We start from the raw sequence: 24,829 nt of genomic DNA on the forward strand, positions 1-24,829 counted from the left end.
TAAAAGATCTCCCTGCCTGTGAATGTAAAGAAGGGCAAGTATTACGTTCCATTTAGATAAATGGAGGGAAAGAAAATCTATTTCTGATTTATAGCGTTTTATTCAGTCTAGAGTTTTACCTGAGGATAATCGGCAGGGCTCGCTACGTCCGGCGGCGGGATGGTCCGTCTGGCAGTTTAAATGCGGGAAATTCTGGAGGAGTTTCCCGCAAAAACAAGCAACCATTTGATAAAATGTATCTTTCTCTCAGGTCTCGCTTCCCCCGCAAGCGCAGACAATGTAAGTACCTAATCACCACAAAGAAAAAACTAACCGCAAAACTACAGCATCTAAGTCTTTCTTCTCTCGTAGGCGTCTGAGTTTCATCATAGAAAAACATATGATGAAAGACTAACGATGGAAAAACTACTAACTAAAACTACAAATCTTAGTCTTTCTTCACATATGAACACCAACGCTCCACCGCTAATCATTGCAGTGCAAGCAACAACTCCGCCATTGCTTGTTTTTGCGGGAAACTCCTCCCGAAATTATCGCGTCAGACTAGTTAGTCAGAGAGAGAAAATAGGTGTGGATAATCCACACTAATTAGCAAGAGTATATAAACTCCGCTCACTAACGTGCTTTCAAACAGAATTTCCCGCATTTAAACTGCCAGACGGACCATCCCGCCGCCGGACGTAGCGAGCCCTGCCGATTATCCTCAGGTAAAACTCTAGACTAAATAAAACGCTATAAATCAGAAATAGATTTTCTTTCCCTCCATTTATCTAAATGGAACGTAATACTTGCCCTTCTTTACATTCACAGGCAGAGAGATCTTTTAATATTACCTTCCCTACCTACCTGAAATCTTTTCAGCACGATCTACACCTACGGAATATAAGACACGGCTTCCGTCGGTAAGACTAAAAGAGTCATAAGTATTTTGTTATCTTTATCTATAATGGCTTGAGGGGAAAAAATTATAGATCTAATTCTTGCCTTCCCCTCCCTTCTCTGGATTATCAGGAAACCACCCTAAACAGCTCAACTCATAACAGATTACATCATAAATGCAAATTGGGCTCAAGAAACCGAACATAACATTATCTGAATGAATAGGTAAGAATATATCGAGTTAAGAAATCGTATTAACTGAAATCATCATTAGAAACAGATATAATTTTGGTTTTATACTCTTTCTAAAAAATAGAAATCTAGAAATTATTTGGGAAGAATTCGACCGTTGGAACTTTATCAAGCACTGCTCCATACAAAGGGATCCGGCCGGCGGGAATTAGTTATTCATCCTCTTAGTAACCAGGTAAAAAACGATTAAAAATACATGTGTCAAACTTTCTAATCTAAAATAAAGACTAATAATAAGTATGATCTCTTTTATCTAAGCTCCTGCTATACTTGATCTAAAAAGAATCATACTTGATCTAAAAAGAATCATACAAGAAATAGAAAATCGACTTAACCAGTGCTCAAAACAGATCTTCATAGTAAGTAGCACGGACACATATATTATGATAACAGGAAACTTTTTGATTACTGTAATGGAAAATACTAAAAGCCTGAGTTCGCCTCAAAAATTAAAATATTGGTTTTGTCATGTATCTGTTTTCTTATCAAATATTACAATGAGCAAGTCCTTAAACTATATCCTCTTTTCTCGCTCACCCTTTGACTGCTGTGAATTGCCTTATCATCATCGAACCCTCCATAACTACTGAAATGGCATACCCACAAATATCGCCATAATATGCCTTTTACTTCCAAGCCCCTCTATACCCAAATTTTTTTAATCTCCTCTCAAGACATGTGTCTTTTTGGACTGAGACAGATCATGTAAGGAAATGACAAGGATATTGTTCTATAATCTGTTAACTGGAAACTGGATTAACTGGACTAACTGGCTGCAAAATTAAAAGTCTTGATGTTAAAAAATAGTTTTATAAAAACTGTATAATTATGTCATTGTGCATTTTTACAAAGATGTAATCTATATATATTTTCACTTTATAGAAATTGTGTGGCTACTCCAGGAAGAAGGCGCTGGCTGCCGAAACGCGCGTAGAGACCCATTTTTCGCCACTTATCTACTATAGATAAACATATTTTAATTTGTGTTTTCATTTGCTTATGTATAATATCTTTTTTAAGAAAACAATGTGTTGTGTGAAATTTTCATATTTTAAGACTGTGTTATGCTAATGATTTGCTAAATTTGTAACTACTTAATAAAAAATTCAAGTCTTATAGTCAGCCTTAGCCAATTATTCATTTATTTTATTATTATTGTGTTCCAGACATTAGTTGCCTAGGTTGTTGCTTTTCAAATCTTTAAATAAAGATGCCATTCTGTTTTACTAGCTCTGAGACACAAGAAGATGTTGCCCATTCTGCTTCTACCTCTGTTTCCAGGCCACCGCTTTATTTGATCACCAGAAGCAGTGGCAAAGAGTCTCTGATTCTACTATACTACTGTAGTGAGTCCCTTCAGGCTAACAATGCTCATGTTGCGGGCATGAATATCTTATAAATGAAAGCAGAATTTATCAACATCTTTAGATATTAATTTTGAGCTCTCTATGCACTTTTATCTTCTTCTCCTAGCGCTATTTAGTAATATTTGTTATGATCTGGGCTCATTATAGTTAACTGTGCTAATTTTGAGGTGTTTGCAGGTGCTCCAATCAAATTTCAAAGTGTTTTAATTAATTTACCATTGTATTTGATCTATGATATCATCGCCTGCAATGTTACGTGGTTCACTTAGGCATCATGCCACTTCTCCTATCACAACATTCAAGTCAAGGGTCATGTGATGTCACTTCCTGAGCTGTGTCACAAAGTGTCAAATGACACAATATGTCACTTCCGCTACCCCAGGCATTTTGGTGAATCGACGTTCATGCTGTCACTGTTGCAGCATAGACAGTGCTTAATTAGTAAAATATTAAGTCATGGTGCTCACATTTTTTAGGAGGCCACACCCACTTCTCCACGCTCTGCCCACTTCCTCTAGTGCCATCATCCATTTCCTTAATTGGCTCCACCCACATCCAAAATCCTCAACACATCAGAGCCATCTCCTCACTTCTTGAGTTGACATGGCTTTTCACATAAGCGCCACGCGGACCTCACACCTACACACCTGCCCAAGCAACTGGATAGCATCTCGGGTGATTAGTGTACTATACAAATCAATATAACCAAATATAACATATGGGAAGCCTATGACAACAACTTAAAAGTGAACTCAAATTAAGTAAGTAAGTAATCTTTATTTGAACAGATAATGATCATTCACAAATTTATAAACGACAAACCTCCTTATTAAAATACATCATACAATAGTAGGATAAATAGTCATGACATAAAAGGATCGCAGAAGTATAAAATAGAGATGATAAAACATATTTTAAAGAGAAATTTATAGTCGTTAATGCTAAGGAAGGTCATGCTGCCAAAAGAATCAAGTATCAAATAGCATGGGGGCCTTAGCCTGTGTCATCTATTTTTTGCCCTATGGTTAGTAACTTAATCCTAGTTCGCCATTTTGTTGTGCCTGAGCTAAACATTTGCAGAGCATCTGCAGATCGCATGAACAATAAAAGGCGACTGTAAAAATAATTTTCCCTAACCTGGGCATGACAGGGGCAAAAAAAAAAATAAAGTGATCTATTGATTCAGGACTAAGGATACATGCAGGGCACAGTAGAGATACAGTGGCCTGCTTCCATTTACTTCTGCTGTAATTCAGAGGCAACTGCAGTGCTTAATTTGTGCCAGTGCTTTCCGGTGCTTAGCACCGGCACTTATTTATCTGGGCCGGATCTACTCTAGACCTGAGTGCAGTGCTTAATTTGTGCCAGTGCTTTACGGTGCTGAGCACCGGCACTTATTTCTCAGGGCCAGGTCTATTGAAGCGGTAGGCAGAATTAATCATTCATAAATGTTCAGCACTGGAAATTCAATTTGATGCTCTCTGAATGCTTCAAATCTAACCCGGTTTCCTCGTTGTGTGGGGCCTGTCTTGTTTGGTCTCTTCTGGTAAGTCTTGTGCTTCTTTTTACTTTTTGTCAGCCTAGGGAAGGGTTGAAGAAACATTGGATGACCGAGGCAGGAGGAGTAGCAGAACCCAGGCTTTGCGTGCAGAACACAAACAACTAGACCAGCCGAGCGGCCGAGTCCATGCACTGGAGTGGCCAAAAACTATACAAGTGGAGCAAGAACGAAATAAAAGACACCCACTGCTGAGAACCATGCACACACAGAAGTGTACATGTGAGACAGCAGAGCCAGGTGCTCTACCCACAGGCTGGGCTCGGAGTTTCTGTGGTGCCTCCTAAGCTCTGCTCTCTACTCACCCGAACTTCACAGTCACCTGACCTGATTCAGCGCAGATCCCAAACACCAGCAGGTCTGATATTATTTTATTTACGTTGCCCTGGACAGTGCAAGCAGTGAGAAGGGAACGGCAGAGAACATAAACTGAAACCGTTCAGCGCAAGTGCTCACTCGCGCCTGGCATTAAATGCTGCTCACTGCTGGCATTCTCCACAGCATGGAGGCCATTCTTTCCCAGCCAGGGACACTCATTTAAAGCACTCAATATTTTCATTCGTGATAGCGCTATATAAAACTGCAGGAATAAAACGGTGATGTTGGTTTTGAGCATACATTCCTTATTTCCACCCCCTTCCATCCTCCAAAACATGCCCAGGATTCTTCTGAGACACTACAGCATGCTTCTTAAGAGCTGTACGGTCTGGGGTACCATTTCATGCCAGGTGTGATGTCACTTTTGGTGCACAAGATTGAAGCTGTACTGGCAAATATGTAATTCTCATATTGCTATTCGTATTAAACAGCGGACTGCGTCAAGAGTGTTGCTTATATGGTGGTATTTATTGGTGGTAAATGGCCAAAGAGAGCGTCCAACAACTGCTATGTCTGTGAGCTGTGCGGAGGGATGGTGTTTTCCCTTGTTTTCATGCAAGTGTCGCAGAGGGTCTACACACTGTCTTTCCGTGGCTGCTAGGCTGTCTTTGGACTGGTGTGGATGATGCACATGCCATGCAGAAGAATGTACTGTACCTACTATTTGAATCAAAACTTTCAAAATCAGTGAGACTTAGTGTAGGCTGCAATACTTTCAACTTTTGGAAGGGTGAGCTTCAAAAACCCAGGGAAGTAACAGAAAAGATGAAAACACTTCAGATAGGTGGCTTGGGGAGGGAAATCTAGATATGAGAGGTGGCATTTTCATTAGCCTAAAATAATTATAGGCACTGTTGACAAAATACCAGCAAGTCAGCTGTTTTCCAAGGTATATGATGATGAGAGATTGTCTGGATGCAGGGTCTGGTGAGTCAGTGGAGTGATGTATTCATTGATTCAATCTGTGTTTGACCTCATAGTCATAAATTGGAAACCTTGCAAGGCCATGCATGTTTTCCTCCTCGAGACAATACGAGTATTTTGAGTTGGAAACACAGGAGTGAACATGTTTTTCACAAAATACACATTATGAACTTGAACCACACTTGCAAAACAGTGAGGAACAGAAGGAATAAAAGGTGGTTCTAATGGATGATAACAGGGGCATAGTGACCATTGGTGCAGCCGGTACATGCACCAGAATACAGAGGTGGGAGGGGCCCAGTCTGGCCTGCACCAAGTGATAATATTTCAGAGAGTGTCTGTGCCCAGGATGTGCAGTCCTGGTCTCATCTGTGGCCCCTAATGCTGCAGTGTAATTTAGGAACTTACACAACACTGGCGAAAAAAATATTGGAAGGCCTTGCTGAGCTCAGTTCTACTGCTCTCCTCTGGTGACTGCAGCACAATAAACCCACAGAGGTATTCTGCTAATTCCAGAGCATCAGTGCATCCCCATGTCTATGCCAGTGCTGCTCTCTGCTAATCTGTAGTTCTCACTGGCTGGGGAGTGGCCCTTCACTCACAGCTCTGCTGTGCCTCCTCAGCCCTGAACTTGGGACTTTAAATGACACTTATCAGGATTACCAATTGTGATGCCACAAAACATCCTTTGATGGCATAAAACCTTAACACAGTTAAAGGATTGCTATTGTGTGTCTTGGACAGCACAGCTACACATTGATGAGACAGGCTAAGAATGATACAACCCTGTCACCCCTCAACTCTACATAATGAATAACTGTATAGGTAATAAAACAGAGGTGTACTCTTTATGTGCTCTCCCTCACTATCTGCTTTTCTTTCGCCCCTTCATACCTCATTCCTTCCCTTTTCTCCAGTCTTCCTTCGCTACCTGCCCTACATCTGTTTCCTCTTAATTGCCACCTTTTCACCTTCCCCTCTTTCTCTTCCACTTTCTTTTCACATGCTGTCTGCTCCTCTCCAATTGCCTTTCTCCTCTTTCCACTTTTCATTCTCATTGTGTTCAACTTTAATCTTGCACTCCCAATCTCTGCTTTCCCCTCTTCTCTTCACATTTTTGTCTTCTGTATCTATCTTTGCCTTCAGACCTCGCCTCCTTCAATACTCTCCCTTTTGTGTTTTTTTCCTACTTGAGCATATAGTTATATTCATTCCAGGAATCTGTGTTTGATGTCAGGGTCATACATTTAAATCTTGGTGTGGCCACTCAGTCTTTTTTCTTTCTGAGGTAGAATAACAATAGTGCCATTGAGCTGGATAACAACATTTTTATTCGGTGGCAAGACCCCCTCTGGTGAATATGTGCTTTACAAACATAAATGGTGTGTTCCTTAATGTCTTCCTTTCACACTATTTTCTTATTTCCTCCGTCTTTCATCCAATACTCATTTAAATCCTTACTCCAGTACTCAACGTCCTGCTTGCATTTGTTGCTGTCCTCTTTAATGTATTCCTTCCTTCATCCCTTCAATTCTTTTTAAACAGCACAGTACAAGCACATTCTCTTGAGTTTATAAAGCTGTCTCAGGCCCTCAAATGACATTACTAATGGTACATTTTGAGATTTACATACATTTTCAAATTTCAGTTCACTCTTAAGTTGTTGTCATAGGCTTCTTAAATGCTAAAATATGGTATGTTATATGTATTTTTTTTTTTATTAAAGAAGTTTTATAAAGTGCTGGCCTGACCCGAGGGTATCGGAGCGCTTTACAGCAGATACAATGCAGAGATTCACAACTAACAAAACAAAAAGAAAGAACACATTAACACTGCAGGACGCTATTTGGGAGCTTCGTAGCCTTGAGGACAAGGAGTCTGAGCAGTGCGAGGTGTCTGTTTCCCCACTCCGATTGATCCTATCGACTCCCTAGGGAGCGGTCAAGGAACAGGATTTAGAGTTGGCTTTTGAATTTTACAAATAAGGGAATGGTTCTGTTGTGAGGGGAATAGAGTTCCAGATTTTAGGCGCGCTTCCAGCGAAGGATCGTGCCACCGTTTTTTGTTTTCGAGTTTTTGGAAGGATGAGTAGGAGGGAGTTTGAGCTTTTGAGGTTCCTGACCTGACCGGCTTTTTTGAGTTTAGTCGCCAAATATTCAGGTTTGCCGGTATGTAGGCCTTTATGAGTGAGGCAGGCTGTTCTGAAGCTAATCCAAATTTCGACTGGGAGCCACTTAAGTTCTCTGAGTGCAGGAGAAATATGGTCAAATTTCTTGATTCCGGTGACCATTCTGACTGCCGCATTCAGCGTTGTTTTGATGGGAGCCAGATGTGATTTTCCTATTCCTGAGAGGACTGCGTTCCCATTGTCCAGTCTTGACAGCACCAGTGTTTGAGTGGCCGGTTTAAGATTACTGGGCATAATGAAAAGTTTTATTTTGTTCAGTAGTTTTAGGTTAAGGAAAGCGCTCTTGGCCGAATTCTTGATGTGTTGTTATTGTTATTGTTATTGTTATTGTCAGCTTATATAGCGCCAATTCACCTGCAGGTCTCAGGGCGCTTTGACCGCAAAACACAACAACCGATTTAGCCGAAAGGGAGTGGAAGAACTGGGCAAGACTAGACTGGGCTGAGCGTTGCTCTGAAAAGAATTGTTTTTAAGGCTTTCCTGAAACGGAGTAGATTGCCATCCTTGCGGATGGCCTCAGGCAAATCATTCCAGAGCTTAGGTAGTAGGACGGAGAAAGATCTCCCGCCCTTTGTGGCCAGTCTGAACCGGGGGCATACAAGCAGTTGGGCGTCAGAGGATCTGAGGCTTCTTTCAGGTCTGTAAATCTCTAGCCGTTCCTTAATGTACGCCGGGGCTTGTCCATAGATGTCTGGTCATGTTCAGTTTTGGGTCTAGCGTGATACCTAGTGATTTGACAGGGTGAGATTCCCGTTGAGCTAATCGACGGCCTTTAGCCATTCAGCAATCTGGGGGTTCTCCTCTTTGTTCGAGATGAGGAGTATCTCTGTTTTGTCTGGGTTTAGTTTAAGGTGATTACATGACAGCCAGTGTTGAACATCTCTCAGTACGTCATTGAGTCTTTGAATGTCTCTGAAGAAGGTGGTTTCCAAATATATCTGAGTATCGTCAGCATAAAGATGGAAGCAGATGATGGCTGTTTTGCGTAGTTGGGTGAGAGGCTCCATGTAGATGTTAAAGAGTTTCGGGGAGAGCACTGAGCCTTGAGGGACTCTGTTGTTGACTGGTTGGAGGTCGGAAGCAAAGTTTTTTATTTTTATTTTTTGAGTGCGATTATGTAGGAAGGTAGAAAACCATTGGAGGACCACCTCGCAAAGACCGGCTCTTTCTTGGAGAGCCCAAATGAGGAGTTTGTGGTCTACCGTATTGAATGCTGCCAATAGGTCTAGGAGAATGAGGAGGCTGCATTGGTCAGAGTCTAGTGATTTGTGGATATCGTTGATGATGTTGAGGATCGCAGTTTCTGTGCTACAGCCTTTTCTGAAGACAGAGTGATGGAAGTCCAGGAAGTTAATGTTGTCCAGGTGTTGGGTTAGTTGTTGGAGTACGCATCTTTCTAGGATTTTGGACAGAAGGGGAAGGTTGGATACAGGTCGAAAGTTATTCAAATCCGTTATGTCAAGGCTGTTTTTTTTAGCAAGGGTGTGACTTGTCCCACTTTAAGGCAGTCTGGAATGACTCCATTTTTCATGGAGCTGTTTATGATCGTGCACCAAAGCGGTGCTAGGAAGCGCTTCAGCTTTTTGGTCAATAAGGGAGGAATGGGGTCCAGGACATGAGATGAGGGTTTGGAGGTGGAGATCAGAGTGATTATCTCAGATCCCTGAATGGGGCAGAAGCTTAGCCAAAATTTGGAAGAGGGACAAGGAGCGATATTGTATGCCCCGGACGTGCTGCTCTTTGTGAGGCGAGTATTGATAGTGTCCAGTGAGAGTTCGATCTTAGTAATCTTGTCATTCAATCAATCAATCAATACATTTATAGAGCGCGCTACTCACCCGTAAGGGTCTCAAGGCGCTGAAGGGAGGGGGGGTGCTGCTACTGCTCGAAGAGCCATGTCTTTAGGTGTTTCCTGAAGGTGAGATGGTCCTGGGTTAGTCGTAGGTGGGTGGGGAGGGAGTTCCACGTCTTGGCAGCCAGGTAGGAGAATGATCTTCCCCCGGTAGTAGTTCTGCGAATCTGTGGGACGGTGGCGAGGGCGAGGTTGGCGGAGTGGAGCTTGCGGGTTGGAGTGTGGAATGTGAGGCGGTTGTTAAGGTATTCGGGGCCTATGTCGTGGAGCGCTTTGTGTGCGTGGGTGAGGAGCCTGAACGTGATCCTTTTGCTGACGTGGAGCCAGTGCAGGTCTCTCAGGTGGGCAGATATGTGGCTGTGGCGAGGGATGTCGAGGATGAGTCGTGCGGATGCGTTCTGTATGCGCTGGAGTCTTTTCTGAAGTTTGACTGTGGTTCCTGCGTATAGGGCGTTCCCGTAGTCTAGTCGGCTGGTGACGAGGGCCTGGGTGACCGTCTTTCTGGTTCCGGTAGGGATCCACCGGAAGATCTTTCGGAGCATGTTCAGGGTGTTGAAACATGAGGATGAGATGGCATTGACATGCTTGGTCATCGTGAGAGAGGAGTCCAGGATGAATCCCAGGTTGCGTGCGTGGTCCGTGGGTGTTGGTGCGGTGCCCAGTGCTGTGGGCCACCAGGATTCATCCCAGGCAGATGGGGATGGTCCAAGGATGAGGACCTCCGTCTTGTCTGAGTTCAGTTTCAGACGGCTACTTTTCATCCATCCCGCGATGTTTTTCATTCCTTCCTGGAGGTGGCTGGATCTTTGGTGAGGGAGAGTATCAGCTGTGTGTCGTCGGCGTATGAGATGTTGTTGAGGTTGTGTTTGCGTGCGATGGCGGCGAGGGGGCTCATGTAGATATTGAAGAGGGTTGGGCTGAGCGAAGAGCCTTGGGGTACGCCGCAGATGATCTCGGTGGCCGCGGTGCGGAAGGGAAGGAGGCGGACTCTCTGGGTTCTGTCAGAGAGGAACGAGGTGATCCAGTCCAGGGCTTTACCTTGGCTCCCAGCGTTGTGGAGGCAGGTTATTAGGGTGCGATGGTAGACTGTATCAAAGGCTGCTGAGAGGTCTAGGAGGATGAGGGGGGTTGTTTCCCCGTTGTCAAGCAGGGTCCTGATGTCGTCGGTGGCTGCGATGAGGGCGGTCTTGGTGCTGTGGTTGGTTCGAAATCTGGACTGGGTTGGGTCGAGGGAGCCATTGGTCTCGAGGAATGCGGTCAGCTGTTTATTGATTGTCTTCTCGATGACTTTTGCAGGGAAGGGAAGAAGAGAGATGGGGCGGAAGTTCTTGAGGTCTTTAGGGTCAGCTGTGGGTTTCTTCAGTAGGGCGTTGATCTCTGCTTGCTTCCAGCTCTCTGGGAAGGTGGTGGACGTGAGGGAGTTGTTTATGACTTTCCGGAGGTGGGGTGCAATGATGGTGTCGGCTTTGTTGAAGATGTAGTGAGGGCATGGGTCGGAAGGAGAGCCAGTGTTCATAACGTGGGTGGTGTCTTCAGTGCTGATGGGAGTCCAAGTGCTGAGGGTGGTTGTAGGGGGCGTTAGTTCAGTGGCTGGGGGCGGAGTCTGGGCGCCGAAGCTGTCGTGTAAATCGGCGATCTTGCGGTGAAAGAACGTGGCGAGGGAGTCATTAAAGAAGTTGGCGAAATTGTCACAGATTTCTTTGGAGGCCGATATTGAGAAGGTAACAGGCTTGGAGGTTTGTTGCCTGATGATGCTATAGAGCTCTTTGGGTCTATTTTTTGCGCTGTCCAGCGCAGAACGGAAAAAAGTGGATTTCTTGTTTTTGATGTGATTGTTGTACTTCCTACGAGCTGTTTTAAGTTGTTTCCGCAGGGTGGAAGTAGGGTTATTCCTCCAGCTTCTTTCTTTGACTCTTTATTTTTCTCCTTTAGGAATTGATGTCAGTGTTGAACCATGACCTGTATGGAATGGCTTGGCTTTTTTTTAGCTTTAGAGGAGCTAGTTGGACAAGCAAAGCCACCAAATTTGAGTTTTAAAGCGTGGTGAGTTTGGTTGTGGAAAGGTGGTCGTTCGTGCCGGGAAGTAGCAAGCTTATCCTTTCTTCAAGGTCTACCATGGGAATTTGGGTGAGGTTTCTGGCCCATTTGGGGGGGTCTTGCATAAGTGGTTGAGAGAGTATTTACTGGTTGATATGAAATAAGATCATGTGGTGGTCCAACCAGTCCATGGGGAGTGTGTGGTCAATCGTAATTGTGTCTCGTTGAGCGATAATGGCATACAAGGTAGCTTCTTTGCAGTGCGTTTCCTCTGTGCGATATTGGGCTAAATTGTTGTCACAGAGAAGATTGGATAGCGATTGAATAAGCAGGTTGTTTGTTTCATTCCACAGCAGGTTAAGATCACCAAGGTTGTTGGCATCTCCGAGTGCACAGTGAGCAATCAGGTCGGATAAATATTCCCCGAATGCAGAGGTGTTGCCTGGTGGGTAGTAGAGAAGGTGGCAGCGTAGTGAGCCATTATCTTTAGTCTTTATGTTGGCGGTAAGACATTCAAAGGTGTTGTACTTGCATGAGCCTATTTCCATGATGGCGATGTTGTCCTTATGAATGTTAGCTATCCCTCCCCTTGTTGGTCTTTTCCGTCTTTGTTAATAATGGAAAAACCTGGGGGCACAAGCATGTCTAAGCATGGTGAGGAGAGCTCATTGAGCCAAGTCTCAGTGATGAAGGCAATGTCAATGTCCTGCGGGAGGATGGCTTCTGCTAGATTGGTTGCATGCATAGACGCCGATCTGCAGTTGATGAGCATGCAGTTGGTGGAAAGCTCTTTTTTGCCGGGGTTCTATCCCCTGGGCGCCCTTGGTAGGGTGGTGAGGAAGGGCGGTCTAGGAGGTTTCGTGCAAGGATGGTCTCTTTGGAAACCCGTGATCCCTTGGATCTTGGATTTTGGGGAGTCAGTGGGAGGTGCGTCATATGTCTTCGTCAGACATTGCAGCTTCGGTCCTAGTGATTCATATAGTGCACTAATCACCCGAGAAGGTATCCAGGCCCTTGGGCAGGTGTGTAGGGGTAAGGTCTTCCATGTGCTTATGTGGAGAACTAGGTCTTCAGCTTTCTGCAAAACTCAACAAGTGAGGAGGTAACTTTAATGTGTTCAGGCTTGTGGGTGTGGCCAATAAAGGAAGTGGGTGGAACCACTGGAGGTTGTGGGCAGAGCTGGGAACGTGGGTGTGGCTTTCTAAAAACAATGTGAGCACCTGCACTTCATATTTTACAAATTAAGCACTGCTATGCTGTGAAGGAAGCTGCTTCAGTTCAGTTACAGCACTGAAGGTATGCCTAGTGGGTGCCATGTTTCAAGTTCTCATTGGGTAAATCTTTTTGTATTGGGTGAAATAAACTTCAAAAGCGGGAGATTGTTTTCTTAATACAAAAAACATATGGCTCAGATATGCAAGAAGTTTTCTCCCTGCGCATGGGGGAAATTTACATTTTGCCTGCCTGTATATGCCACGCATCATATGACAGAACTGGGCAGAGAAATGAGCTACGGTCACCCTGTCCTCAACAGAACTGGATGGCCATCACTGTGACATGGTGTCCCATTGAAGGACTTCCAGATCTGGGATTTACAGTGGCAGAGCCAGCAGAATTTAAGATCATTGTAAACACAGGGGTTCCCCCACTTCTTGAGAACTAGAGTACTGCAAGTTTGGTGAGAAAGGAACAACACCGATTTATGGCTGTGTTCCCATTCTACTAAACTCTGTATCAGGCCCAAAGTTTGATAATAAAATATATTAGAGACGCAATTCCGTCCAGTGGTTAATTTATAAAACTATAAGTGCCAAGGCTCTTTGTCAGGAGAACACCAAGGCTTGCACCATCCATTGCCCCTGCCAGCGCTGACAATTGCAGTACCATACTATTCAAGGCCTCCAAAGCTATAAGAATGGCTTGGGTAGCACCTATTAGTGATTGTTAATGTATATTAAATGAATAAAGAGCTGTTGTATGCTCTTTCCCAAATTTGGCAGACAGTGGCACCATGTGGCAGACTGTCACAAGTGCTGGTGCTTAGAATTAAGTGCTGGTGCTGAGCACTGGAAACCACTGGCTCAAATTAAGCAAAGGTTTGATCAATGAATTAGCCAGATTTTCAGAGGCTAAAGACAATTTAAAAAAGAACCCCAACGTTTTTACTTTCTTGTCCATTGCTATTTCAGCTTTTTCTATAAATAGCGTATTATCGGATGGCCTGAATTTATTTCATGCAGTGATCCCCTCCTCACAACAATCAATTCAAAGTATGAGGACGGAGGGGCCAATTCTTTTCATACAAGGTAGCTTCTTTGCAGTGCGTTTCCTCTGTGCAATGTTGGGCTAAATTGTTGTCACAGAGAAGATTGGATAGCGATTGAATAAGCAGGTTGTTTGTTTCACTCCACAGCAGGTTAAGATCTGTTTGTGGGCCTGTTTTGTGCTCTGGTGGACCAGTGTGTACTGTTGATTTCCAAGATTTTACCACAAATATTGCCTAGAGTAAGCTCAGATCACTGCAGTCTTCCATATCTTGCAAAGTCTAAAACTGCATTAAATTGCAGACATGGGCCAATCTTTTAGCTGCCTAATTCCCTAATGGGGCCACTTTTATTTAGGTGCCTGGGCCTACTTTCTGACCCAGTCAAACCCTTAGCAGTCTCTAATGAATCAGGGCTAAAGCAGCTGTGGGTTAATCTCTTGATCTGTTGCAGCTGCCAGGATGTCCTCCCTCTTCTTGAGCCTATTGTATGCGGAAAGTCCAGAGATTCAAGGAAACCGCCCTGATGGGTATGTCAGTAAATAGTGGTCACTGCTGACGGCAGTAATTCTTGAAGGAATGCAATTTAAGGGAAACAATGTCTGTCCACAAGCGAAAAGAAGTAAACCGCAGTGCTCGACCTCTCTGCCGACCGCAGCCCAGGAATGGAGCATGCTGCCGTGCCCCTGCTCAAGGAGGTGCGCTGGAGTTCAGCCTCTCTGCCCCTAGACCAGCTCATCAGCTCCTACCCGCTGCCCCAGGTCGTGCGGCTGGACACCGGAGAGTACAGCGATGCTGTGCCAAGAGGGGCCTGTGGGGGTGGTAAGCCCGTCAGCCTGGCGTCCAACCTGCCACCCAGCAACTGCAGCTCCTCCAGCCCCGGGCAGCTCTGCAGTGGAGCCCGGGCTCTCCGCGCCGGAGGCTCCTCTCCACACCAGGGATTTATGGTTCTCCCAGACCTGCAGGATCACCATGCAGCCCCCGCCGAGAAAGGTGAGCCCTGGCCGTGCTCCCCGGCCACCCCGCGTCTGCAGCCGCCCCCATAATCCAGGGCCAGCAGAGAGGGCCCGTGCGGAGCGGCCCTCGGGGAACACACACCCCTCCCCAAAACAAAGCAGCGGGGCCGTGAAAACATCAGATGCAGGCAGCAGCCCTGCAGCCACATTCGAATGAAAGAAACTACGCCACGGACTCTCATGGACCTCTTTACTTTTTCTTTTTGTCCTGGCTGCCATTTTGCTGCTGTTCTCTGCTGCTTTTCTCCGGACCCTGACCCGCCATCTTGTCCATTCCCTCGTCCTTAACCCTTTTCTCTTGTTTCCCCCTTGACGATCCTTAAATGTTTCTCCCCTTTTCTGATTTGCCTTTTCTCCATACCCTTGTATCCCTTCCACCCTCCCTTGGTGCTGTGACTGCGTCCCCCCTCCGACCCCACTTAATGGAACTCTACTCTTCTGTATATAGAGATAACTCTAATCGCTAGTATATGCAGTAGACCTTTGTACTCTCTACCATTCCTATGTGACTCTTAGAGTATATCCATTTGTATCTCTTCCTTGGGTGACTTTACTATTTGTACATTTGCAATTTCTCTTTCTGTTTGTATCTCTTCCTTGTGTGACTTTACATCTTGTACATTTGCAATTTTTTCTGTTTGTATCTTTTATATAACACATGTAATCCTAAGTCCTTATGTTTTGCAACTGGTTCTTATGTAAAGCACTCTGACACCTTCGGGTAAAGTTTGCGCTATATAAAATTGCATGAAATAAATAAATAGGGATGGAAATTTTCTCTTATGTGAATTACTGTGGGTGTGATCCTCTCAATCTTATAGTAAGCTGTGTCTTCCTCAGTGGCACACTTATATATCAGTCGGGGTGAACGGGCCGCACCTTTCCGATGTTCTGCATCGTTTTTGCCATCAGTGTAGCTTGACCTTAAATGTCTTAATACATCAGCTTTATATTTCTGGAAAGGGGTGGCATCCCCCCCCCCCCCCACACAGAATAGACGAAAGTGTGACAGGCACATTAGTTAGATTAATAGACTTTAGGTAGGGAGGTAGGTAGGTAAATGGATAGGTTAAAAGTTGTTGTGTTTGATGAATCATTACAATATATTACAAATAAAAATACCCATTTAAGAAATCGTACCAGTGGACACATACAAATACGAAAAATATATTGTTAGTCAAGGCTGAATCAGAATTGCTGTATGAGGCATTTAGTGTCCAGTCGAGATAAGATCTCCTGACAAAAGAATGTGCATCTTTATATACTTAGCATGGCAATATTTAGCACAAGTCTGAGTATCATATTTTTATTGATGTCTATTTTACAGTGCTCTTTAAAATGCATTTTAGTCTACTATGTGATGTTGTCAGCCATCTTGGAACAGAAAAGAGAAAAATAAAAAATATCAGCCACCTCATGCCGTACACGTGTGCATGCATGGTGCTGTCCGAACAGGAATATGCAGCAGCGGCTCCTTCGCTATGGCAGAGGAGCGTTGCCCCACCTGCCAGCAGCCGAAAAAAATAAAACAATCATCGTTTTATTTTTCTCTAGGCTTGGGGGTGGGGCCAGGGTGGTGACAGGCTGGAAACGAAGTGTTGGGCACTGCCTTCACTGCGCCTGTGGATTTTGCAGGCTGCGCATGTGGGTTTGGCCGGCTGCCCAGGCCAGCAAAACCCACATGTGCAGTGATGTTCTCTCTACAACCCCAGCTGCATTACTGGGTTGGAGAGAGCAGGCACAAGCTCCCAGTCTGTGGGAGTGCAAATTATCAGTGCTCACGTCCATCCTGACTGCTTTCAGCAGCATGAAAGCAGCAACTGGATTAGCCGCAGTGCACTCTGGGAGTCTGTGCTTGGGGAAGCGAGGACGGCAATGTGGGCCGGTAAGTGTTATTTTGTTTTTAGTTTTTATTTGCCTCCCCCTTGTACCTGTTTGCCAACCCCCCCCCCCTGCTCACCACTCTGTCAACTCACCGGCCACTGCTGGGCACATGATAAGAACCACTATTGGGAAGCCCTAACTAGGTACCATAAAGCGATACGCACGGCTCGCAAGAATCACATTGCGTCCCAACTTACAGCTGCTGGAACTGCGCCGAGGGTCCTATACCAAATCCTCCAACCATTTGTTAAACCGGTGGCTTGAGAGAGCTCCGAGTTAGCATCACAACAACTATGCGACAAAATCTCACAATTCTTTACCAAAAAAATAGATGGGATTTATGAAAAAATCATCAGCTCCAACCTGTCCATTAGTGGAGATAAATTAAGACCACATATTGAAGAAGAACCTCTCTCCATCACCCATACCCTAGGAATATTTCCCCCTATTTCTTTAGAAGAGGTAGCATCTCTTTTCACTTAAATTAAGAGTGGGTGTCCAACTGATACCATTCCAGCGAGAATAATGCCCATGCTTGGCAAAGAACTAGGTCCTAGGATTCAGAGACTTGTAAATCTCTCCTTGTCTCAAGGTCTGGTCCCTAGGGAGTGGAAAAGGGCTCTGGTTAGACCTATTAGGAAAAACACTGCAATTCCGTGGACAGACTTGTCTAACCTTAGACCAATTTCGCTGCTACAATTTTTGGGTAAACTCGTAGAAAAGCATGTAAACCGTCATCTATCCAATTACATTGAGCAAGCAGGAGGCCTGGACTTCTCTCAATCCAGCTTTAGGCCGAAACACAGTACAGAGTCTACCCTACTGTCAGTCACGGACAATCTGCATATGTATCAGGACAGGGGCTACTCCGTTGTCCTGATATTATTAGATCTGTCGGCAGCGTTCGACACTGTGTCACACAACATCTTGACAGGTCGGCTGGCAAACAACGGTCTTGAGGATAAGGCTCTGGCCTGGCTAAGGAGCTTTTTATCCAACCGCACCCAATGTGTCACCATGGGTGAATATCGATCGAAGGAGGTGGAGATTTCTAAGGGGGTGCCACAGGGCTCCTGTTTGAGTCCAACTCTTTTTAACATCTATGTGGCACCCCTGGCTAGAATCATGCGAGCCTTTGGCTTCATCCCAGTATCTGATGCGGATGACACGCAGCTCCTTTTTCCCTTCAAATCTCTCACCACCGAGGTTAAAGATTCCTTCTCTCAGGGCATGAAAGCTGTGGCTCAGTGGATGTCATCTAATGACCTACAGTGTAATGTAAGCAAGACCGAAGTCATGCTGTTTGGGGAGGCTAGAATCTTATGGACTCCGGACTGGTGGCCGCAAGACCTCAGACCAGTCCCTGCCCCCAAACATGTAGTGAAGAACTTAGGAGTTCGGCTAGACCATGAGCTCTCGCTGAAGCAGCACAGCAATTACATTGTGGGTTCATGTTTCCACGCCATTGGCCTTCTACGTAAAGTGTTCCCCCTACTCCCTGACTGCATCAGGAAAACACTGGTACAGGCTCTTGTCCTTAGCCGTATCGATTACTGTAATGGCCTGCTGCTATCTGCTAATGACGGAGTACTGACCAAACTCCAAGTCGTACAAAATACTGCGGCCCGGTTGGTCTTGAACGCCCCTCCAAGATCTGCGTCCAAACCTCTCTTGGACAAATTACATTGGCTGTCGGTCAGACAAAGAATTAAGTTTAAACATGCTGCCTAATCCACAAGAACCTAAACGGATTAGGCCCTGCATATCTAAAAAACAAATTCATACCTTACTCCCCTGTACGCTCCCTCAGATCTAGCAACCAGTCTTTACTGTGTGTACCCCGTGCAAAGAGGGCCAGGCATGGAGGTAAAGCTCTATCTGTTGCTGGGCCCGCTCTATGGAAAAGTCTCCCATTAGCTCTCAGACAGTGTCAAGAACATCTGATGTTTAGGAAGCGGCTTAAAACTTTTCTGTTTCAATATTGACTTCTTCTGGTTCCCCCCTGACTGTGCTTGTGGTGTTCCTAGGGCGCAGAGATACTCCTCCGGGAGTCGATTCAAGCGCGATATAAACCCGCAAATAAAATAAAATGCCATCATGCTGAGCATTCGCATTGTTATGACGTGAACGCCAAAAAAATTTAGATGTACTCTTTTTCATTTTTTTTCTTTCATGCTGCAAAACATGGGCAAAAGCAATAGGTAGATCTCCTGGTTGTTAAAATGTTTATTATATATATTTTTTAACTACAATAGGCTGTTTAAAAATGTTCTGGCAGGACTTAGTGCCATCCTGATCTTTAGATGGTCACCTAACTTTTTTTTGTTGTTTTCACGCAGCTCTGCTATTGCATTTAGGTGATTACTACCACCATTACCACTACCACCATTACAACCATCACCACTATTAAGACCAACAATATTATTGACACCATCACCACTTCCACAACCACATACATTTGAAAAATTCGAATATATCCTGCGTAAATACCACCCCAGTAGATTCCAAGTGCCCTGTTATAGGCACACTCAGAAATACTCAGGTGTGGGAAAACCAGGCCCAGTTTTACCAGATATGGAAATTAACCTGTAAAACCACTGGGGCCCCAGCCCTGGCATAGGTTCTCTACCCAGCCCACACCACTACTCAGAGCACAGGGGGCATTCAAAACTCCAACCCCACCCACAGCAGAGCCAGCACTGCCGCCTACACGCGTCTGAACCTCCAACCCCACTACACGGCCCCCAATGAGTCAGAGGCTCCAACAATAACCTGTGGAGAATTCCTCATTCTAAGGCCTAAAACATGAAATGTACAGACAGAGTTTGGAGGGTTCGGTGGAGTGATTTCTGAGGGAGGGGATACATCCTGTCTGGCATCGGTAATTCAGTCCCTGAGCCCTCACTCTGCAACTCATAAACAGGCCCAAATTGGTATATATTTTAGCTTTCAACAATGATATAAACAATAGCACGTCACATGGGTTTGCGTCTCTGCAGGCGGTATTTGCAAAACTCTGAAGACAATAAAATGTATCCCAAAAGCTTCCATTCATGAGTTTCTGGTTGCTGGTATAGATTCACAAATGAAAGAGACTGAGTGTGCGCGCGCACACAAACACACACACACTCACTCTCTCTCTCTCTCGCTCACACTCTCTCACACATACATTAAACAGGGAACGCGGTACATAACTTACACATCACTCTTCTCTGTGATTATCCGTTTCAGGATCCTTTCCGGTGCCAGCCACTTGATGGGCACTTCTGCGTCTTTGCCATAGGACAGAGCTCCCATCCTGTAAACTTCCGCTGCCAGGCCCAGGCCACAGAGCCTTGCATTCATATCCTTATCAATCAAGACATTGCACGCCGCCACGTAGCCATGGATAAGTTTTAATGTTCCGGTTAAATATTCCTGGAAGACAATAATGTTTCTGTATTTTTTAAATGAAAGTCCAGCATTGGAAGGCACAGAAAGCAAGAAGCAAAGAATGTTGAAATGCATTGGGCACAATGACTCAGAAGATCACTCAGGTTTGCCAATTTCAAGCATGAGTATCTCATTCAGTCCAGGAATATTTTTTTAATTGAATTTAATTGGAGTAGTACTATTTTCTATATTAGCTAAACAAGACTACAAATCCCAGCATGCAACAAAAAACCTGAACTGGATGGGTTATTCACCTTTGAATTCCACGACTCTGTGCCAACGTCTGTTACATTATCTCACCAGGGCATCTTTCTCAGAAAGACTCAATGTTTAGTTGCTCCTAACCCTTTATCTAACTAGGGAGAGAAGAAAAGTGAAGGAATGAATTGGGGAGGCGGGTCATGGCGATTATGATTTCCTTCACCAAATGCACATACGTGCCCACATGTATGGTTCCCTCCTCACTATCAACAGCAAACTCTGCAGGGTGTTTCAAGCAAATGTAGGTCGCTATTGTCCCTAAAGACAATCACGCTGTGCACCTCCAGTATGAGCCCTCAGTCTCATACAGTCAAGAAAATTCTCCTTTCTCTTCTTTAAGGAATTCTCTTGACTGGTTCTGCAGAGTAAAAAATGTTTCTCTCCATGGCGACCCTGAATACCAATTCAGGGTTGAAAGATAATGGAAGGATAATAGAAGAGGGGCTGTCCTTCCATACAATTCTTTGCTGACATCTTGCAAGAATTTGTTCTGGGTCAGGGCCCGGATCAAGGAAGAGATATCCCAGGAAATGTCTGGGAAGATCTCTTTCTGTGCTGCTGCACGTGTCCCTGGCTCTGCCAAATTTAGCATAATCACAATGGCAATCATGGTGATACTGAGAATAGTCATCGGGATGGTAAGGTTAGTATTATGGATGGTTATTACAATTGTCAGGATGGTTATGGGGAAGGTTAGAGTGCTGGTTACCCAAAGAGTCACCGGGATGGCTATATGGATGGGCATGATGGTTTTCTAGATTGTTAACATTCTCCTCAGGGTGGTTGGGATGGTTTTGGATGTATAGAATGGTTACTACTGTGGCCAGGATAATCATTATTAGGGTGGTCAGGTGTGATTTTCTGGATGGGCATTAGGATGGTTTTCTTGAAGATTACCAGGATGATTTATCAAGATTTTGAAGATGTTTTCAGGATAGACGTCAGGCTAGAAATCAATATCCTTATCCGGCTAATTAGGCTAGTAATTAGGTTGGATACAATGATTATCTGGATGGTCATTTGGAATGTTTTCAGGTTGGTGATCAGGGTTGTCAGGACACCTATCAGAATGGGTAACACAATCGTTATTAGGATGGTTTTCAGGATAGTCTAGTTGGGTAGCTGGATGATTAAGATAGTTATTAGGATGGTCAAGAGGGCTAGATAGAAGATTATGAAGATGGATATCGGAATGTTCATCAGGATTGTTATCTGGATAGTCTGAATGGTCATTTGGATGGTTAAGATGGTGGTATCAGGGTGGTCAGTAGGGTTACCTGGATGACTGATCAATAGGAATGTTTCAAGGTGGTTATCCGGAGAGGGAATTGGATGCTTATCTAGATGGTCAGGATTCGTATCATGATGGGCAGGATGTTCATTAGAGTTGTTTGGATGGTTATAGGGTGGTAATCAGGATCATTAGTAAGACAGTTAGGTTGGCTACCATGGTGGTCTGGGTCAGGATGGTTATCCAGATGGACATTGGGATGTCAAGCACACAAAAAATGACAGGAGGATACTTGCAGCCCGCAGCATGGGTAGCATTACAACCCCTCATTCTTTTGTCCACATGCCACCTCCGTTTGGACCCAGCCATAAGCAAATCCGTCTTGACCCTGAGCCAATAGGAACAGTTCAGCCCGAACTGCCAGGCCAGATCCTTCTGCAACTCAAGATGAGTTTCGCCCTGAGTGGGCAATCGGTGTAGCTTGGTTCCAATGGACTTCAAGATGGTTAGGATACTTATCAGGTGGTCCGAAACCAAAAGCGAGGGTATGGGTGGTGGATGCTATGATTACGTGGGAGGCTGTGGGGGCTGATACTTTAGCGCAGGGACACACTGGTCAGTGTAACCAGGCACTTTATAAGCTCAGTTACATACATACATGCATACAAAGGGAGGTCACAAATGGCATTACGGGTTGGACATTGCTCGAAGCACCTGTCCTCCTCAGTTGAAAAGAATGAGAAGTTCCATCCACTGGAGGAAGAGCACCCCATTGCCCTCTACACTAGCTGAAGACATTTCTAATAATTTAAGAATGTTACATACATGAAAGGGGTAGCCAGAATTTCTCTGCAGGCATCATAAATGGAGGCTCAGCACATAATTACAAATAGAGAATGAGATAGGAGTAGTTCTAAATTTTCTCTGCGACCGCCTAACACAAACCCTCTATATAGGGAGCAACAGCAAATACTCTTTTAGAGAAAAATACAATGGTAGTCATCATACACTGTACCCTTTTAAAGTTTTGTTGTGTCACCCCTAGATATCAAAGAAAATTCACTTTATCTGTCTTTAGTCTAGTGCATTCTTTACAATTAAATCATAATTCTGTGCTCCATACATACCAATCCCCTTGCTAGCTGCAAAGCCATTGAATAGACTCTTTTCTCTGTGAGATCATAGGTACACGCCTCTTCCCTCAAGTCGCCCTGCAAAAAGGTAATGTCAGTACATGCTTACAAGCAGGCTTCTATTCTGTCTTCTGAGAATTTCTACTATTCTGCAAATGTTAAAAAGAAGCAAATGGAATTTTGTCTATAATTTTTTCTCATTGTTAGCATATCAACTCCCAACCTATTCCCAATTCTTAATCAGGCTGAAAAATATACTTCGCAAAACCAAATTTGCTTAAAAGGAAGCTGTTAGGATACAGTCTTTAACAGCAACGTGAAACCTCCAGATTCTGCTGTTATGGGCTCCCGATGGTCTATTGAACATTTAGGAACACTCATTTTTTTCTGAATAATGATGTATGAAGTCCCATCTACACGAAGGTATGCAACATAGCCCTAGTCATGGGGCTCTTTAAACATCAAGATATGTACTCTCTGGCCTAAAATAAACAAAGGCTGTATTGGCAGCAAATGGACAGGGCAGCTTCATTCAAGTAAACAATCTGTCACCTCCTTATCTTTGCTCTTGTGGTGCATCTGCATGCTATTCTCAGGTCTCTCATGTTTGCTCCACTCTCACCCAATGAACCTTTATGTTATGCCCACAACTACAGAAATTACATCACAGGAACTTCTAAAATTCCTTCTTAATACCCATTTTATTTTGCATTTGATTCATGTGTGCTTATCATGAATGGGTTTTGCTGAAACCATAGAAACAAAAATACAGTCTGTATATAGTAAACACCATAGAGTGCACAACTAGCTATGATTAGTGTAAAAGGTAGATGATATAATTGTTAACCTCTCTGAGTTTCCATAGGTAGCTGAGAAGGTTTCCTGGATCCATATCTGCCAGAAAAAGTCGCAGAGGCTGGACCGTTGTTTGACACCAGAGCACCTTCACCAGGCTGCTATGGTTGCATACCCGGATGTGAAACTCAATGAGATTGTGAAACTCCTTCACTTTGCCAGGGCTTGAGGTCTCTGAGGAAGAAAATGATTGAGAGGTGACTTTTATTATGGCAAGAAGAACTTTCTCATCAACAAACGGAGAATGCATTATAATTTGTGGAATCGAGTTTCCCATCAACCTAATGCTTAAATACCAAAAATAATAAATTAGGATGCAAAATGAGGATACTGAACGGTCAGTGAGTTGTAGATAACAAGAGTACACAATAATAGAAAATGAGCCACGTTCAAGAAAATGCTTTCCGTTAGCTAACATTGATTCAACATGCTTCAAAGGTGTGGGTTATGGCTGAGACTTGACTCACTCACATGGCCTTCATGATAATGCAGAGGTAGTCGGCGTGACTCACATCACACTTAAAATGCAAAGATTCAAGCGAAGAAAAAGACAGATGAGAGTGGAAGACAAAGTAATCAATCAACAATGGTGAGATCTACGGTGAGGAACCCTAAAGCCCAGGATCACCTATAGAAAATAACTTTGTGGCCACTGCCTTTTTAATACTAAAAGAATTCACACAGTTAAAATTTGCTTTACTTATTTTTTATTGTCTCATCCCACATGAGACTGCAAATTTTCTGCCAGATGATAAGGGACACCAACAAGTGTATAAGGCAGGTAAATAGCGCAGAGCGCTCACACTATATCAGCACTGCTGATCCATGGAGATTGATGTCAGAAATGATTCAAAGCAATTTTGCACCCTCCCTTGACAGCCCCTAGTGATTTCTACAACTGCAAGAGGACTCAGTTGCCTATTTTGCAAAATGCCACATACAGTTTGAGTAAACTTCTTCATGTGAACCTCTTCAAGGCTCTCTGCAGTATATCACAAAGTGGATGGACGGCGGGATAAAGGGAAAGCCTGATTAATAACTCTCGATGCGACAACAGGCAACCAAGGTTGCTGCAATCTGCTTTAATACCTTACGCTGGTTGCAGAAGATCCTATGGATGTTGCCTGAGTCTACTCGAAGAACTGTCGTTCAGGCCCTTGTGATGTCCCGCATCGACTATGGCAACGTGCTTTATCTAGGAGCCGATAAAGCTACAATGAATACACTCCAGGTTGTACAGAACTCAGCTGCCCGCCTTTTGTGCAATGTTCCACGGAGAATGTCCGCAACGCAAGCCCTGTGTGACCTTCACTGGTTAA

The 24,829-nt window shown here is 44.3% G+C and overlaps 1 protein-coding gene across 3 annotated transcripts in view; it reads right to left on the bottom strand.

Moving 5' to 3' along the window:
- The window catches only part of LOC144754798 (tyrosine-protein kinase STYK1-like), a 317,694-nt gene that overhangs the window by 76,479 nt on the left and 216,386 nt on the right, over window positions 1-24,829 (bottom strand). For all 3 annotated transcript variants that reach the window (XM_078643012.1, XM_078643014.1, XM_078643013.1), the window contains 3 exons: window positions 23,503-23,684; window positions 22,650-22,733; window positions 19,798-20,015 (listed from right to left, as the gene is read on the bottom strand). In XM_078643012.1, coding sequence (XP_078499138.1) covers window positions 19,798-20,015; window positions 22,650-22,733; window positions 23,503-23,684 — 484 coding nt within the window. The remainder of the gene's footprint in view (window positions 1-19,797; window positions 20,016-22,649; window positions 22,734-23,502; window positions 23,685-24,829) is intronic.

Source organism: Lissotriton helveticus, chromosome 5_1 (assembly GCF_964261635.1).
Source record: "Lissotriton helveticus chromosome 5_1, aLisHel1.1, whole genome shotgun sequence".
Taxonomy (NCBI): domain Eukaryota; kingdom Metazoa; phylum Chordata; class Amphibia; order Caudata; family Salamandridae; genus Lissotriton; species Lissotriton helveticus.